Here is an 18,549-nt window from a genome sequence, read left to right on the forward strand (position 1 = left end):
AAAAAAAAAAAAAAATATATATATATATATATATATATATATATATATATATAAATAGACTGCATTCAAAAGTTTTCGGTCATGAAATATGTCCCTTATGTTTAGCAAGACATTTATTTGATAAAATAAAATATAGTAAAAACAGTAATATTGTTGCTATTTATAAATATATATATATATATATTCTATTTCCATATATTTTAAAATGTAAAGCTGAATTTTTAGCAGTCATTACTATAATCTTCAGTGTCACATGGTTCCCCATAAATTTTAATAAAGTGCAGATTTTTATTATTATAAATGTTGAATACAGTTGTGCTGCTTTTTTGTGGAAACTGATACTTTTTCATAATTCTTAAATGAACTGAAAGTTTGAATTTAAAGCATTTATTTAAAATTGTCTTTTTAGTCTTACTGACCCCAGTTTTTTTAATCATAGTTTTATTTCCAAGCAATTAAGATGTTCTGTATCACATAAATAAAATCGGCTATTAAGTGTATATTAAATAATGAATACATTTGACTATTCAGTTTGATTACTTTTTTAGTTTATTTTGTTTTATAAGATTTATATTGTATTATATTTTTAATTACTTCTCTTTAAATGCACTGGGGCAACTACAGTATTCCATAAATCAAGTTGGATCGTATGGATGGTGTTGCACCAGCTATATGAATATCAAGGACTTTGATTGTCAAAAGTGTATGCTTTATCTCAAATCTTGGATTCTTCTGAAACACCTGTCAATGTTTAATTTCTCTTAATATTCGTTTTAGGTTGAAGCTGAAAAAACTTGATCTCTGAAAGAAACTGAAGCTGAAATGCTTGTTTGTCCTCTCCAGCTCATCTAAACAGAATGTGGCAAGGGGAGACACGAGCTCCCCCAGTAAAGACTCTTAACTGCCCCATAAGGTGTGGTTCAGAGGAACGCATCACAGATCCAGCCTCAATGAGGTGAATGTGGGGGGAGAGCCATTAAAGGCCATTGTAACAGTGAATGGTGAGGAAGGCAGCCATAGGCCACCCGATCAAGATATGAGGGGAGAGAGGCAGTAGTCGTCAGCAGGGTGTCAAGAGCAATCAAAAGGCCATCGGACAGATTGTATAAGTGAATGGGGCAGAGGGAAGAGAGGCCACATACCTGTTTATCAGATACTAAAACCTCCCGGTCAGTGGTACGAAAAAAAAAAAACCGCAAATCAGCTTCCGAATTGGTAATAATTTGATATCTGTGATATTGTAGTGTCACTGCTATACTATTAGAGGGTTGTTGTTGTTGTTGTTTTTGTCTAAATATTTATTATTATTAATTTTTTTTTTTATTATTTACCTTTAAAGTTTTTTTATTTATTTTATTTTTTACTTATTTTAGCACACCAAGTAACTATATAAAATATAAAATGCACCTTTGGCAAATAGTTTAAATAAAATACGTTATTTTTTATATTTCTTTTGAATTCAGTCAATGTGTAAAAAACTGTTATGGTATTTTTGGTTAATAACACCATTTAATCCTTCGAACGCCACGATATTTGATATATAAGTGGAATCAGAAAGCAACTGTGAAATTCTAAACGGTAATTTTATACAACTTTTTTCCTAAATATTTTGATCAGATATTTATACGGTTGTTTGTAAAGACACTTTTTAAGAGCTTCTTGTTTGCTCTCCCTGTATTTCCTTCCTCGTTAGATTTTGATCTTCAAACACAGAGCCATCATTTCATCTCAACACACACTTTACCACATATACGCCCTTTTATCAGCAACAACATTTGGTTCCTGCATATAATGCATAACTCTGATCCAACTGATGCAGGCATAACCTTCTTCTGAAATGTCCCAGAATGCATTATGTGTAAACAAGGGTGTGATGCTGTTGCACCATATTACAGAGCTTCCGATTCAATAATATTCAGTAATATCACTGAATAAAAAGTTTTGCCGACTATAGATTTTACAGTACACAAGCCTGAAAAACCGAGCCACCTGGGGGTGTTTTGCAGCCTAATCCTGGTTCTGACATCCCTCACTGGGCCTGTGTCATCTCTTTCCACTTTCTCCTCCTCTGTCTGCACTTTACATAACAATTCCCAGCCAAGTCCATGGGCCAGCACAATGCCTGCAGCAGTGGTTTGATGTCTTTTAAAGGCTTTGACTGGCCCCAGAGGCCTCCTGTGTGTCCTTTCCTAGTCTTTGTGGCCAGGAGAGATGGACAGCTCAGTTGTGATCTCGAGCTCCTGGTCTGCGAGAGTGTGTTTAAAGGCAGGGGGTTGATTGTTGTAGATTTGAGTTGGCTGTGCTTGTACTGATGGTGTGTGATGCTCTGGGTGGGTGGCGAAACATCACTGGAGATCAGAATGGCAGTGAAAGCTGACTGCTGAGGTGTATATGCTGCCGTTCAAAAGATTGGGATAAGTTTGATTTTTTTTAATGTGCAGGTTTTAAAAAAAAGTTTCTTATGCTCATCAAATCTGCGTATATTTGATCAGAAATTGGCTACAGAAACAGTATATTTATTCTTTAAGTTATTCATTTATAATAAAAAGTTAAAAAGAACAACATTTATTTAAACTGGAAAACTTTTGTAACAATATACACTAAAGTTCAAAAGTCTGGGGTCCGCACTTTTTTTTCTTTCCTATTTTGAAATAAATTAATTATTTTATTCAGCAAGGATGTGTTAAATTCCTAAAGAATAATAGTAAAGTCTACTTTGATAAATGCATACTTTTTTTTTAAACATTTTATTAATCAAAGAATCTCGAAAAAGGTATGACAGGTTCCTATATATATATATATATATATATATATATATATATATATATATATATATATATATATATATATATATATATACATACATACATATATATATTAAGCAGCACTTACTATTCTAAGAATGATCAAATATGATTTTGTGTGTGTGTTAAAGGTTAGCCTATGCAAAGCGTTTCTTAGATATAGATGTTCTGATAATATTTTCTCTCAACATCATTAGAATGTTCAAATAACATCATAATTACATTCCTAGAATGTTGTCCTAAGAACGTTTTCTCTCAACTTTCTGACAATAGCAAATTTAAATAAAGTTATAAGAACGTTACATAAACATTACTTAAAGAACATGTTGTCCTTATCTATATTTGGTATATTGTGGAACAGCAGCCTAGTCTACAATCCACAGAAAACACTTGTTTCCCTCACAGCATCGTCTTCGATCCTGTCAAAAATTAAACAGCCCATGGCGCTACTATGACTGTAGGCCTATGGTCTATATCAATAAGACTCCGGTACATGTTTATACTGTAAAAGAGGCTGTGGGATAGTGTGTCAGAGTTTGTTTCAGAGGAGGGGGCAGGGGTGGAATCAAAGGGTTGGGACTTATTGTTCATTGGTGAAAGGCAGCTAATGGCCGGCCATCGCAGCTCTGGACCTGAAAGCTGCGGGGGGCCTCGGGCTCTTCTGGCACAATACCTCCCCCATCCACTTTCCCGCGGCGCGTCTTCCTGCCGCAGTCTGCACCGATCGGCTCTGTCGGGGGTGCACAGCTGTATCGATGAGTCTGCAGAGCTCTTCCAAACTGTCTAATGAAACAATATGTAGCCTTTTTTTTTTGGGGGGGGGGGGGGGGGGTATATATGAGCACTTATCTGCACTTTGAATATCGGATTATCAAATGTCATAAATTTAGGATTTCACACCATGAATCTGAGACAACTTTCTTATGTAGTCTACATTATGATTTTCATTGACTACGTCTTGATTTTAATCAAGTACCATTTTCGTATCATAAATAACATTTCGTTTTAAGCATGTACATTTTTTTTTCTCGAATTAATTCCTTGTTGTCTAAAACTAAAGGTGAACTAAAATTATATGATTTCCAAAAAGGCTCTTGCATGTATAAACGGCTCCTTTCAGTGATTGAAGCAGCGTGAAGGTGGGAGATGTGACGCTTGTAATCCAATTGCTTATCAGCAACAGACAAACATTTCACCTTTTATTTGTCTCTCTTGGTCAAATAGAACAGCAAAAATGCATGTGAATGCAGTTTTACAGATTATACAGTTGAATAATATATATTGTGGTTTATTAAATAAAAAAATGACATTTTAATTAAATGTGGTAGGCTAAAGGGAGTTTAAAACAAGTACAAGAAAGTGAATTTTCCCACGGATGTCAATAATTTCAATATCAAGAAAGCTCGTTAAGTGCACGTTCGTGAAACAAAGTTTACTTAATGTGGCATGAATATAAAACACACACGTGAATAGGCCTACATAGTGCTATTTGTATTGTAAATACTCAACCTAAAAGAAAGCTGGATTAACAGCCTATTATGCATTTCATCTAATGAATTTTTAAAGGTTTTACTGAAGTTAAATATTTATAAGAGTAAATGTATGATGTGTGCACTTTTGGAAAATGCAAATAAAGATGCACCTCTCATTCCCAAAGATGCCCTCATCCAATGAGAAAACCAAGTTCATTCACAAATTCACCGTCAGCTGTGACTTATTGTCTCAGGTGACCAATAGGAGAGGAGATGGTTAATGCCTCCAGCCTCCAACTCCGATTGATTAGGAAAACCTGTGTGGGACAGGATCAGAATTGAGATCTGGAAGAGTTGGTGTGGTGAGTTTTATCCTGTTCTGAAGGCCTAATTGATGGCCGTCACACAAGGATTGCGCACATCTCCACACAGGCTCATACTGGCACGCACGATCTGAGTCTTCGAAATCTACTTTGGTTTAGTAAGTCTGGTATTTCCACAAGATCATCCTGGCATGGAGCTGCTGATCGCCGGTTATTGATTATCAAACCAACAGCCTCAACGCTTGAAACATTATTATTATTATTATTATTATTTGAGAAGATGACGGAGAGACCGCAGAGCCCGACAGGACCGGACTGCAGACCCTACGAGGTCAACAGGGCCATGTACCCTCAAGCCCCGGGCCTGGATGGACTTGGCGCTGCGTCCTTCCAGTTCGCGCACGGCATGTTTCAGGATCCGAGTCTGCTTTTAAACAAAGGCCATTTTGACGGAATCAGCCGCTCTGCGACACACCAAACCTTCTTTCCATTTTCAGGCGATTTTAAAACGAACGATCTGCAAGGCGGTGATTTTGCGCAACCTAAACACTGGTACCCGTTTGCTGCACCAGAGTTCACTGGGCAGGTCGCGGGTGCGACGGCAACCACCCAGCCGGCGAACATCAGCCCGCCTATCGCTGAAACCAGGGAACAAATCAAGATTCATGCTGTGGTAAAAACTGAAAAGGATGCTGATGAATACCCCAATGAAGAAAACAGGCCGATGTCACAATATAATCTCACTCCCGGGACACCATCCGTACCCAACGGGGTGAATTATTACACACCCTGGAACCCCTCGTTTTGGCCTGGTCTGTCTCATATCACGGCTCCTGCAAATATTTCTCAAGCTCCCCCGACTCCCTCCGCATCATCCCCATCTCTGTCACCATCTCCACCCGGAAATGGGTTCGAAAGCCCGGGATTTCTCAACGGGGACCCAGCGCAAAACATCCCTTCGGGTCAGGCGCAAAGCGCAGCCAGGAGCAGCGGCTCGTCCAGTGGAGGGTGCAGTGATTCTGAGGAGGAGGTGAGGTTTTTGACCTATATTAAATGTTTATTTAGATCTTTGTCGTTTGTGGGTATACATTAACAACTTTCCATTCACACAATTTTTAGGAGAATCTTACCACAGAAGATTTGGAACGGTTTGCTAAAGAGCTCAAACACAAACGCATCACTCTGGGCTTCACGCAGGCCGACGTGGGGCTCGCGCTGGGAAACCTGTATGGTGAGTTTGAGGTCTCTGAACCCTAGGACTAAATGTACGACTGAACATTTGTTTCAGGCTAACGGTTTAAATTATTTATTTTTGTTCCTTCTCTGTGTGTGTCAAGGCAAAATGTTCAGTCAGACGACTATCTGTCGCTTTGAGGCTCTCCAGCTTAGTTTCAAGAATATGTGCAAACTGAAGCCGCTGCTCCAGAGGTGGTTGAATGAGGCGGAAAATTCCGAAAACCCTCAGGATGTAAGTACGCTACACTACTGTAGAGGGCGCTCAAAACGGTGTCCTCTGTCGCTGAACTTGATACTACTTTACCTCCGCTCCGTTGCCTGTTTACTTGGGCACACGGTGGCTGTTTTCAATCAGTGGAGTCGCTATGGAATTATGGGCCCATTCACAAAATTTGCTATGGGGCCCTCTCGAAATCACTTTCAGGAGGGCGGGGCCTTCAGTTGGGGCCTTCTCAGCTTCTGTGCCCTATTCACTTTGTCACCATTTTCCCTGTTAGGAACAGAATACTAAGGTAGCCTCTTATTACGTGAAACGGGTAAAAATTGATCTTATAACGGTTTACTAAATACTGTAGTATACAGTGAGCTTTTCAGGTGTGACACACTAGACCATTTCACACTTCATACTGTATATGTGATCGCACCAACTAGTTACATCAGAAGTAAACAAAACCAATTTTATTAAATGTATTAAGTTGAATGTGTGTGAGAGATGCATTTACTTTTTTTTTTGTTGTTTATTTTTTGCTATTTGAATTTGCAGCACCTCTGCTGTAGACTATCAAGCTACAAGACAACCTGCAAAACGTGATCATTATGTAATACATCCATAAACCTTCTGTTCAATACAGTGATTGAATAGTGAGCATAAAGTGTTCCAGAAGTGCTTGCATACCTAATTGGACTTTGTATAGTTTTTAAAACTTTTATTGCATGCATACTCATGTAAAACAGTTTGTCTCTCATCGCCCATTTAATTATTTTATCTTCCAGATGTACAAAATTGAACGGGTGTTCATAGACACAAGAAAAAGAAAGCGGAGGACTAGTTTGGAAGGCACAGTCCGTTCTGCTCTGGAGTCGTACTTTGTGAAGTGCCCCAAACCCAACACTCTGGAGATCACGCATATATCTGATGACCTAGGCCTGGAGAGAGATGTAGGCATGCCTCAAAGTCTTTGGATTCATTATATTTAGATCCGTCAGTGCTTTTAGAGCCTATTTTTCTTATTTTTCTTTTCTTCTTTAGGTAGTACGTGTGTGGTTCTGCAACCGTAGACAAAAGGGGAAGCGTCTATCATTGCCCTTTGATGATGAATGCGCTGAAGAACAGTATTATGAGCAGAGTCCACCACCTCCGCCCCATATGGGTGGCACGACCCTCCCAGGGCAAGGCTATCCTGGACCGGCCCACCCTGGAGGTGCCCCTGCCCTATACATGCCATCCCTCCACCGACCGGAGGTCTTTAAAAACATCCTGCACCCTGGACTGGTGGGTCACTTCACCAGCTAAACTGGTGTTTGCCAAATTTTAAATCGAGATTCTCCAATCCAGGCTATGCATCAAATCAGCCATATGAGTTCATTTTTATGTAAACATTGAATCTGTTTGATTCTTTTCATATGTGTCTTGGGACGCTCTGATTGTATAGTGTCTGATTTAGACTTGACCTTGTTCACTAACAGCCTAATGCATTTGCACATGAAGTCAAAGTTTCAGATATGAATTTTATAGTTGTTTTTATGACTCCTGTATCAATTTTTAATGTACATATGTTTGTCTTGTTCAATATTTGATTTCCAAAGTATATTTCCATATTTGTCTTCATACTTTGTAGTTCTCCAAATTTCTATGTGAACTGGCAGCAAATTCAAGACTTGTATTTTGACTAATTACTTTTTTCTTTTTCTTTAATATAAAAAAAATTGGATTTTTTTTTTTTTTTTTTTTTTTTTTTTTTTTTTTTTTTTTTAGATTGTTTGCAAAGGACATCAGTCACTGTTCTTTTTCTCTAAATGCTTGCACTCGTCAACTCTTGCCAACAATTGAAAATAATTATAGGTGTAATTATATCAGCGTGATTTTATAGATGAGATTTGCTGCCAGTTTGGAAGCCTCTCTGTGGAGGTAGTGTGCCTTTATCGTTTTGTGTTCATCATGCATGCTCATCCCTATGCAATGTAAATGAAAAGCCACATTTGATAATTTATTGAAATTTTGCTCAACACCTACAATATCACTGGGTAGCAATTAAACGATTTCAATTGACTCTTACTTGTTTGTTTTTGGGACAAAATCAACCTGTTGCTTTTAACACTTGTTGTACAGCTAAAGTATCTTGGTTTAAAACAATGTTTCCGGGTTCAGACTGGCAATCCAACACCGAACCATGATCTGACAATTCACTGCAAAAAAAAAATTAAGCATATTGAGTTTTTTTGCACTTGGCCCCACCCCCCAAAAAATCTATTTGCTGGTTTGCTTGCAAATATTTATTCCGTCCTTCAAGATTCCTTGTACACAGGATATATAGACATGTTGACAGGAGAGGAAGCAAGGTTTGCACATTGTGGTTTCAGTTTGGCACCATGGCCCCAGTAGCATCGTTAGCAATAGAACTTGGTTTTTTTTTATGCTTGCACACGTGCACCGGAATGCTCAGCGATTTGTTGATACACAAATGGTGCTGCTGATGCTGTCAGTATGAATTCAAATAAGATACTGCATCATGTAACCTGTGTAGTGCTTGGCTATTCACAAGGAAAATGTTTTGCTGCACTGCTTTCCCATTGCTTTTCTATGCAAGTGTGCGCTAGATGAAAACATTTGCCCACTGTCTTCATGTATTTTTTAGCATTTCACACAACTGTAAATGTGCCCCAATTTAAAAAGTTCAACTTTTAAAAAAGCATGCATTTAGACTGCCCCAGCACCACAATTGCACTGTTCAGCATTTGCCTGTTTTTAAACTTAAGCATTGTGTGAATGGCTCATATGTGACTGAACATGTTTTCACATTCTACTGCACAGTGTTCTAAAAATGGTCCTTTGACACTTTGGTTTTTCACCTTGTGACTCTTGCTTTTGCATTTTGCTGCATTGTTTTTCCACAGATTTTCTATTTAAACATGCTAGACAAGAGGTCTTTGTGTTCGCATTTTGCATGAGACATTCTTTTAAAAACAGCTCTCAAATAGTCTTTGATTTTCATTGTTGCTTGTTTTATGCATTTTTGCTGCTTTTCTATATTGTATTTCTGTCATGCGCAAATAGACATCTTTGACTGTTTCTCTCAAATCTTCTGCACCATCTCACCAATGACATGTTCTAAACACCCAGCGCGCAAGATAAGTCCTCCTTCACATGTTCTTTTTTTTTTTGCACAACCCTGTTTGTTTTTTGCTTTCCACCACGTTGCCCCCCCACCCGGGTAAACATGCTCTAGATGGACATCTTTGACCTTTAACCATGCTTGCATCTCGCAACTTTTAAAGCATTACAGGTTCCAAAAATGCAACCATTCAGTTAAAAATTAAAAGCGTCTCTAGACCTATTATTTTTGCATTTTGTTGTTTTTCACTAGTTATTATATGCTTGCATTAGATAAACGTTGTTGAACAATGCACTCTCGTCTTTCATCTTTTGCAGCATTTTGCGAATGACACAGTGTTCTAAAACCAGATCTCTCAAGCTAAAAGAAATTCCACTTTTAGATAGACACTTCAGACAGTGTCTTATTTTTAATGCTAAAACATATTCTGTGTGAATCGCCCATTAAAAAGTCATCTACCATTTTGTCCATGCTCTTAAATTCTCATAAACCTTTTGAGTTGGAAATTGTCCGTAGATGGGACAAATGTTGCACAGTCGTTCTCTCCAGTCTGTATATAATTTGACCGTATAGTCTTGCCTCCAGGTGAAATATGCATTGTACCTCTCTGGATCTTTAGTTAGGCCTCTCAAATACTCAGCTAGGGCCTTAATAGATTTAAAATCATCCACATGGATGAATGAATGCGGAGGTGCCACGGCGTCATAGTCTTTGCGTGGCGATCCCAGCACCACGGGCACAGTCCCAGCCTGGAAAGCGTTTCTCCAGAGCTTCTCAGTGATATATTGCGGCGACTGCGTGTTTTCAAATGCTAGGTAGAAATAACAGCGTGAAATCGTTGGAAGCAGTGCCTCCTTTGGTAGAGGTTTTCTAGCGTAAAGGCCAAACAGTTGCACATTGAGGTTCTTGTTCAGCTCCTGGAACACTGCGCTCCTCTTGTGCCGTTTTTGGTAGTTGCTAACCACCCAACAGGCTTCATAACTCTTGTTTTGTGGGATAACAAAGTCTAGACCTGGTTTCTTTCTCTGTAACAGCTTCCCATAGGGCACAGTGATGTCAGCATGAGAGTGATATGACATGGTGAGGTTGAAAAGGTTGTTGTATGGTGACAAGTTGCCGTTGTTTTGTGGTGCTTCTAAAGAAAGCCATACCCACCTCTGTTTGGCGGGCCGATGGAGATGCACAGGAAGGTGCTGTCTATGCAGCTTCAGCTCAAAGTGATGAAAGACAACTAGATCAGCGCTCTCATAGAGAGTGCGATTATCCACTAGCACACATCCAGAGATGCCGTAGTCCCTCAGACACACGTCCCCCGCAAGGCTGTACTGGGTGCCATACGGCCAGTGCCATAACAGGATGGTGATATTGTTTGGGAGTGATGCATTGCTGCCATTCAAATGTTGTTGTTGTTGTTTATCAGCCACCAGCAACCAACTGTAGATAAAACTGATGGCCAGGAATAAAATGAGGAGAGTCTTTGGAGCTTGCCTTTTCCTCCACTTTGCTATACATCTTATGCTGGAGCCCATAAGCGTGCTGTGGAAGTAGAAGAACGGGTGATTCGTTTGTTAGTTTTGTTGGACATCATGCAAGGTTTTAGTCTACAGTTTGTGGTCTAGTTTAAGTCAGTAGTTTATTCATGTCCTTTTCTTCCTTCCTGTAGATGACAAGCGGAGTGATAATAGAGGGAGTGTCTCTTCTCGCTTTCTGTCTTTCAGTCAAGAAATTGTAATGCCATGCAAATGTTGTCAAAATTAGCACTTCAGAAAACAATACATTTTCCCCCTTTGTTTTTCTTTGCTAAAAGTGTGGTATCTGTGCAAAAAAAGGTCAGAATAGCTTTTACTACACAAAATCAAATAGAACAAATAAAGAAATGAAAAGTGCGTGTTATTTTCGTATTATGTATAAACTATTATAGTATTTAATTATATTTACAATTATATTCAGTTTTCATTTTAGTTACAGTAGTTTGTGCTTTTGAAATTTTTGTTAGTTTCTGTATAGCTTTATTTATTTCAGTTGTAGATCTAGTATTTTTACTATTTTAGTACTTTCAATGAGTTGCCAGTTATTTATTTTAGAATATTTCCAAAAGTGGTGTTTTTGTTAGTTAACAGTAATCACTATTTATTTATTTTTTTATTTTATTTTTAACCCCCATTCAGACTCCAGTCATGTTAGTAGCCTAATAAAACCTGTATTTTACATCAAGCGTATCATTAATATGGGCCACACATGACATGCCAAACATTTTGGTAATTCCCCTTTCATCAGACACTTTTGCATGCAAAAAAATGAATGCAACTGCAAATATGGTATCTAAAGTAGCTTTGATAAATGAAACCATTTACTTTTCAGTCATTTTTGTTTCATAAATGTAGCTGTATGATGTAAAGGACGATGATCACAATGAAATAAAAAAAGAACCAAAGATTTTTCACTGACATTTTCTGCTGAGATGATGCTTTGTAATTCAGGAATGTAAGAGAAAGAATATAAAAGACAGATGCTTATATGTAAAAATGCAGAAGCTCTAAAGAACATTAAAATTTAAAGCACATTAAAAGATCAAGGGATGGCAGAATTCTTACCTGTGTTTTGGGCAAAGTGTATTGTGGGGAAGACCGCAGCTGTCGAGTCCCTCGAGAAAAAGTTGCAATGTGGAGGATAGGTGGAGGCTTGTCCTGTCATTTAATGATGGAAAGATTTGCGAAAATGACTCGGTCTCAAAGGAAACAACAGCTTCCTGTTAAGATCACTTTTATTTTATGTTCTCCCTTTCAGATATCTATCCCCTCCCATTTTGCATAACCCCTTGATCATTAAAGCATCTAACCTGACACATGCCACATTTCCTTATCAACAGTTCAAGACTGTAGAACAGGATGCAATACCTTTCAGTGCAAGATGTTGTCTAATAAATTGCTGCTTGATGTTTACTACCTGACCTTTGAACCTTTTAAACAAACCAAGTATTGAATTTACAACAAACAATGGTTGAAAGGGCAGGATGAGTGAGGAACGTGGTATAAGCGTTTTCATTTCTGTGTGTATCAGTGCATGTATCAGTGTCTGTTGTGCGATTGCGGTTTCTAAACTCTGTGCAGAGAGGGCACTAAAATACTAAAGGAGGAAGTGAGCATTTACGAAACTCTGTGCCTCACTCTCACACATTCATCCGTACATTGTTGCCGCCTGTGCCTTCATTTAGAGAAGTGAGAAGTGACTCATTTTTAATGTCCCCCAAGAAAAAAGACCTGTAGAAATGTCATCAAAAAGACAGACATATGAGTAAAAACAATGTGACATGCATGGGGTCTTTTGAGATTTTCTATTTACTTTATTTTAATGTATAACAAATAACACATTTATAAATAGAGAGAGAGAGAGAGAGAGAGAGAGATAACTTAGTGCTGCTTTACCACTGAATAAAGGTAAATTCATAATTTAATGAGGTGAATCGCACAAAAAATTTAAGTTTGTAGAAGAAAGTAACCATGAAGGCCGTCCCTAAACGTAACTTTCACATGGGTGTCATAAGAGATAATAAGAATTCATATGAATTAGTTTCTAATAATTAAAAAATTGAAATATGCTTGCTAAGATTGTTTTAAATAATCACACTTTTATTATGTAGAGCTACTTTAAAACTATTTTGCTTCATAATTAATGAACTCGGCAGCATTCACACTATTATTGAACTCACTGAGTCAATACTGAACAAAACAGAGTTGAGTAATAACACAGAGCTGCTTTACAGCTGAAATTATATTTGTTTCGTAATTGAAGAATGGTATTACATCAATATGCCTGTTGTTTTCTTATTACTGTGATGTTGCTTTGAAACAATCTTTATAAAGCACTGTACATAAATGTGAACTCAACTCTTCATTTTCATGTTATTAGTATTAAAAGGTGTTTTTGGATCCTAATCACTTATTTTTGACTCTTGCTTTAAACAACAGACCAAGCATTGCATCAACGACCTACTGAAATACCAGCTGAGCCCAGCATGACTTCTTGGAAATGTTGACCAATATGTTCTCTTTGGTGAATGTGGTTGACCAATGCTATAAAAAACTGTGTTGTCACTTTTTTGACTCATTTAAAATCTGTATGACCTTATTTCTTTTGAGGAACATGAAAAAATATATACTTTGAAAACGTATACTTTTTTGTTTGTTTGTTCATAAAATTACAAGTCAAATGTTGTTTTTGACCCCACTGACGTTGCATGGACAAAAAACAACTGAAATATTCCTCAATATATTTTCATTTTTGCTTCACAGAAGAAAGTCATGTTTTCATTGTGCTTTTGCTGTTGTATTAAGGTGATGTGACTAATGTTGTGCTTCAGAGTTATTTTACCCAAATTCAACAGTAGATGGCAGTGTTACTTTTCTTTTCTTTTATTCTTTCTTTTTATATATATAAAAAAGAAAACACTAAAATGACATTTGAACTTTCATCACCTAATTAAAATGTATTAATTCACAAAACAATGTTTTTAAGGTAGGGTTTTTTTTTTCCTCAAAACAATAATTTCAGACGTCTGAACAATCAGTTTCTTGTGTTTTGGCACATGCATGCAAATGCACATGGCTTTTTGAACAAAACACAGTTGATCCATGAAAATGTCAACCTCATCGTGTGAGCCATCATATGTGAAATTATCCATTCCGTTATCAAAATCTTTCACACATGTGTGCATATTCCATAAATATCTGCCATGGAATGGTTGTAATGCCTGCTAAGTTGGCAAATAGCTGCCATTAGGCTTGCAAAGGGGTTGAAAAATTGATGGAAACTTTCAGAAAAAATAAATAATCATTTTTGGAAACTTTTTTAACTTTTCATTTGGAAACATTTTCAGAAATGTTCCTTCTTCTCCTAACTTGTACTTATTTGAACAATATCTAAAACTTGGTATGACTAAGCACTTCCAGTGTCTGTTTGCCTCTTTAAGAAGAATCGCTTTATGTATCCCCCAATTGTACGTCACTTTAGATAAAAGCGTCTGCAAAATGACAAAATGTAAATTAATAAAACTTTAGATATATGCTGTTTTATCTTAATTTTATGGATCAAATATATTTTGTGGCTCCACGTGAATTATATACATGGCTCTTTTGATGTTAATGGTTGCATACCCCTGGTCTGGAGCGAGATAAGGTAACGTGAAAATAATGTAAATTGCTCTCAATTAGAGAGTATTGCAGTTCCACTTTTCACCACAGATTTATATCGTACAATTTGTGGGGCGCTGTTGAGCTCGAGAGGACACCAGTGTCATTTTAAGTGCCTGCTGAAGTTTGCGATGAATTTTAATATATCCTGCGCACTTTATGATTTAAAATTGTCAAGAAAATCCTGCTGAACAGATTTACAGTTTTTATTTATTTATTTAGTTTAGCTATATAGAGGTCTGTGTTTTGGGTGAATATTTAGCCGCGCCTGCTTTTGGCATCTAACCTTAATGTTATAATTACCCTGGTAATATTTACAAGGGGCGATACTCTACTTTTCCAGATTAAAACTGGTTCAGTTGACGTTTCTTTAACTCATTACTAATAGTTAAATGACTCAGACTATTTTGAACAAAGGCAGTGATTTAGGACATGTGTCCTCTGTGTTAACATGTAGTAGCTTGGGTGTTTAAATAAATTATTTTGGTTAATTTAGTGATTCTTTCAGCTACTAAGATTTTCAGAATTTCACAGATTTTCTAGAAAATCTGTGCACAAAACTATAATAAATTAATAAAAATCATAATATTGGCAATTAAAGAATATTAGGTTAAAGTGTCAAATTTTTTTTTACATTTTGAAACAAAAAAATAACATAATATAAATATAAAATAAAATAATAATAAAATAAAATTGGTGTGGTTACAACATATAATACAGATTGAAACAATAAGTATTCAAATTGTATACTTTTTTTTATGTCACACCTCATTCCAGTAAAAAAAAACACTCGCTCCCGACCCTTTCCTTTACCATCAAAGAAAATTTAGATCAAGGGTCATAGTTCATCGACAGTGATCAAAAATACAGGAATTAAAAGTATCGTTTCATTTTTGATGGCAAAAAAGTTAACCAAATAACCAAAACCACAGAATAAAGCATATACATTTTCATCAATCCAAAAATGTAAATCAGTTATCATTTTCTCACTCATAATTTTTTTTTTACACAAAATTTAGCTACATAAATGTTTATTATTGTCTTTTATTGTATGGAAAAGAGCAGCGTGAACATACAATAAAACATATCCTTCTGTGGTAAATGTAAGGAAAACATAATCATGTGTTTGAAACAACATCACAATGTTTAAATGATAAGAGAATATTTATTTTTGTGTAAACTTGGGGGAAATTACTATAGACATTGTCTATGCCTCTATAGCAGTGGGGAATGATGGGAGTAGGACGGAACAGAGCAGTTTGGAAAGAAACTCGCTATGACTAAAGCAGCAGAGAATGAGGGAAGAGACAGGTTGGACAGGTTCGGCCGGTGGGCAGGTATTCCGAAAACACTCGAGACCAATTGGGTGTGGTGGGAGTTTGGGTTCTGAAAGGAAAACGATAGAAACTGCGGTAGGGAGAGGAAGAAGGAAAGGTGCTGCTTTTAGTACCATCAGCTTGATTCTTCAGAGGTCCAAGCAGAACACAGACACATCCAAGTGTGAACTTGAGATCCTCCTCCTAAGACAGCAAGAGATCCTGGGTAACTGAGACACTGCAGAAAGAGGAAGAGGTACAGGAGGACCAGAGATGGCTGAAGCAGCAAAGATTGAACTATTTGTCAAGGTTAGAGCTTAAATAATTATATAGTCAATTTGTTGTTGTGTTTAACTTGATTTCTTAAAGATATGAGACGCAAAAGTTTGTCTCTTGTGAGCTAACCCTTGCTTAAAATTGTTGTACTTCAAATCATTCCTATGTAAAATCCTTGAAAACAACATTGGTGGCCTCCAATTAGTCTTGCTGAATTTAGTACTTATTATAAAAGGTTAAATTATTTTAAGCAAAAACATGAACATCTTAATGCTAATGCCTGCTATTGTTGTCATACTTTTTTCAGGAAGTAGTTACTCATTTCTGCTTATACATTAAATAAATTCCATTTTAGGCGTTTTGAAGGGTTGCTAACTGAATGTTGTCTTAAGGCAAGCGATGACGGTGAAAGTGTTGGTAACTGCCCATTTTGTCAGCGGCTCTTCATGATACTCTGGCTGAAGGAGGCCAACTTCACCCTCACTACAGTGGACATGAAGAGGTGAGAGATGCCAACATCAGTTCTTCTCAGATTCTCCTAGACGACAATGAGATTAAATGGGGTGCTTAATTGAGATCGACACAAGATATTTTTTTCAGAAATGTTTTTTTGTTTCTAGAGCTCCAGAGGTACTAAAGGACTTGGCTCCAGGTTCTCAGCCCCCTTTCCTCATCTATAATGGAGAGGTCCGTACGGACACCAACAAAATTGAAGAGTTTCTGGAAGAGACCCTTGCTCCCCCACAGTGAGTATGCATTCATAGAACTAGATCAAAGATTTCACATATTATGTTCTGAGCTCCTGAAATATAAAAGAATCCCTGAAAAAAACAGTATCTTACTGTTTGTACAAAATGCCAAAATGTGTTCCACTACAAATTCAACCTTTTACATAATGAAATGGAAAATAAAAATGATGTCAGCATCACCCAGTGAGCTTGTTTTGCATTGTTTCTGCATTACAGATATCCCAAGTTATGCTGCCGCTATAAAGAGTCTAACACAGCAGGAGATGACATCTTTCACAAATTCTCAGCATATATCAAAAACCCCAATCCTGGGCTCAATGACAGTAAGGGTCAATGATCTTTGAATTTTTTTCTCCAGTGAACAGTAAAGTCTGTAACTGATCAGAAGGCGGTGAATCATAGAAATTAGCTTGAAGACTTGAAGCATTTGGGAAAACTTGTTGCTCTAATCGGTATATAAGATACTGAAAGATAGATAGATAGATAGATAGATAGATAGATAGATAGATAGATAGATAGATAGATAGATAATAGATAGATGATAGATACATTTGAATATCAATACTATGGTTAATGTGTGCCTTTCAGTGCTGGAGAAGAAATTTCTAAAGAGTTTGATGATGTTGGATCATTACTTGTTGACTCCTCTTCCTCATGAACTGGACCAGAATCCAGATTCATCCCAATCCACAAGACATTACCTGGACGGAAATGCTCTCTCTCTTGCTGACTGCAACCTGCTTCCAAAACTACACATTGTCAAGGTTCTTTGTCATTTTTTCCCATTTAGACGAAAAATTCAGTAAAGTGTATATTGTAGTGCTGATATAATACAGTTGATGCTTAGTGGAGGGAATGGGGAATGAAGTGAAGTCTTCATTATGGTCATTAAACTTGATGTAGTTTATAGATCTAAATGTTTTGTTGACTTTATAGGTGGTGTGCAAGAAGTACCGTGGTTTTGAGATCCCTACAGAGCTAAAAGGCCTCACAAAGTACTTGGACAAAGCATACAAGGAGGATGTGTTCCACCTCACTTGCCCCAAAGACAAGGAGATTCTGCTTGCCTACCATTCAGTGGCCAAATATCTCAACAAGTGAAACAGGATTTCAAAGGAGAACGAGGACAAAGATTGTGTAGAATTGTTTGTAAAGCTTTTTTTTTTTTTTTGGTCTAATGTGTACCACAAAACTGCCCTTGTTATAAATATATTCTTCATGGGAATTTTGTTTATCAGAGTATATTATGGGTGGAGGTTGTTTTCGTTCATCATATAAAAACCACAATTGTGAATACCAGATGCCTGCCTTATTTGTTCCTGCCATTTTTAGTATTTAAATGTGTCTCACATTTGTCTGTGGTTTTGATGGATTGCATTTGTTTGATAGCCACTCATTTAGAAACGTCTGTGAATGTTGTTTTTAGGTCTGTGTGAAATGAGACATAATTGGTCTGAAATTCTACCCCGTGAGAAAAAAAGAAGACAAAGCATTAGACTACACAACCCTTACACTGATGTTATTGATGTCAAAGGACACTCTTGAATGTCCAGAATGTATAAAACTGCTTGTAAACCAATAAAATTCTTATGGAAGAAAAGTGCTCAACTTGATTGCATTTGGTCAAGCTAAGAGAACTTACAGAAACACAAAGGTACACTGAGTTGTGTCACCAAATTTTCCTACAGTCAGCAAGACAAAGTATGTGGGCTGTTACATAATTAGTAGCTAATGAGGAATAGGGAATAGGAATAGTTAATAGGAATGTTCCATATGCATGTTTTTGAATGAATGGTCTGGCTAAGATTATTATTATAAATAGTGTTTTTTTGTTGTTGTTGCTTTTATGCGT

General features: G+C 36.9%; 3 protein-coding genes across 3 annotated transcripts; 2 read left to right on the forward strand and 1 right to left on the reverse strand.

The window, feature by feature from the left end:
- The first annotated feature begins 4,048 nt into the window (after positions 1-4,048).
- Positions 4,049-8,104, forward strand: LOC113064128 (POU domain, class 5, transcription factor 1-like). Its single transcript, XM_026234714.1, has 5 exons — positions 4,049-5,629; positions 5,719-5,830; positions 5,937-6,067; positions 6,829-6,993; positions 7,085-8,104. Exons 1-5 carry the CDS (start codon positions 4,880-4,882, stop codon positions 7,346-7,348), a joined length of 1,422 nt encoding a protein of 473 aa, XP_026090499.1. The 5' UTR covers positions 4,049-4,879; the 3' UTR covers positions 7,349-8,104.
- Positions 8,105-8,310: 206 nt separating this feature from the next.
- On the reverse strand, positions 8,311-12,058 carry LOC113064129 (alpha-(1,3)-fucosyltransferase 7). The gene is made up of 2 exons (XM_026234715.1): positions 11,762-12,058; positions 8,311-10,703 (listed from the first exon to the last, which is right to left on the reverse strand). The coding sequence occupies exon 2, from the start codon at positions 10,694-10,696 to the stop codon at positions 9,623-9,625; it is 1,074 nt and encodes a 357-aa protein (XP_026090500.1). The 5' UTR covers positions 10,697-10,703; positions 11,762-12,058; the 3' UTR covers positions 8,311-9,622.
- Positions 12,059-15,704: 3,646 nt separating this feature from the next.
- LOC113064130 (chloride intracellular channel protein 1-like) lies at positions 15,705-18,300 on the forward strand. Its single transcript, XM_026234716.1, has 6 exons — positions 15,705-15,981; positions 16,341-16,450; positions 16,569-16,694; positions 16,914-17,020; positions 17,286-17,461; positions 17,634-18,300. Exons 1-6 carry the CDS (start codon positions 15,946-15,948, stop codon positions 17,796-17,798), a joined length of 720 nt encoding a protein of 239 aa, XP_026090501.1. The 5' UTR covers positions 15,705-15,945; the 3' UTR covers positions 17,799-18,300.
- The last annotated feature ends 249 nt before the right edge of the window (positions 18,301-18,549 follow it).

The sequence above is a fragment of the Carassius auratus genome, chromosome 46 (assembly GCF_003368295.1).
Source record: "Carassius auratus strain Wakin chromosome 46, ASM336829v1, whole genome shotgun sequence".
NCBI classification, from domain to species: domain Eukaryota; kingdom Metazoa; phylum Chordata; class Actinopteri; order Cypriniformes; family Cyprinidae; genus Carassius; species Carassius auratus.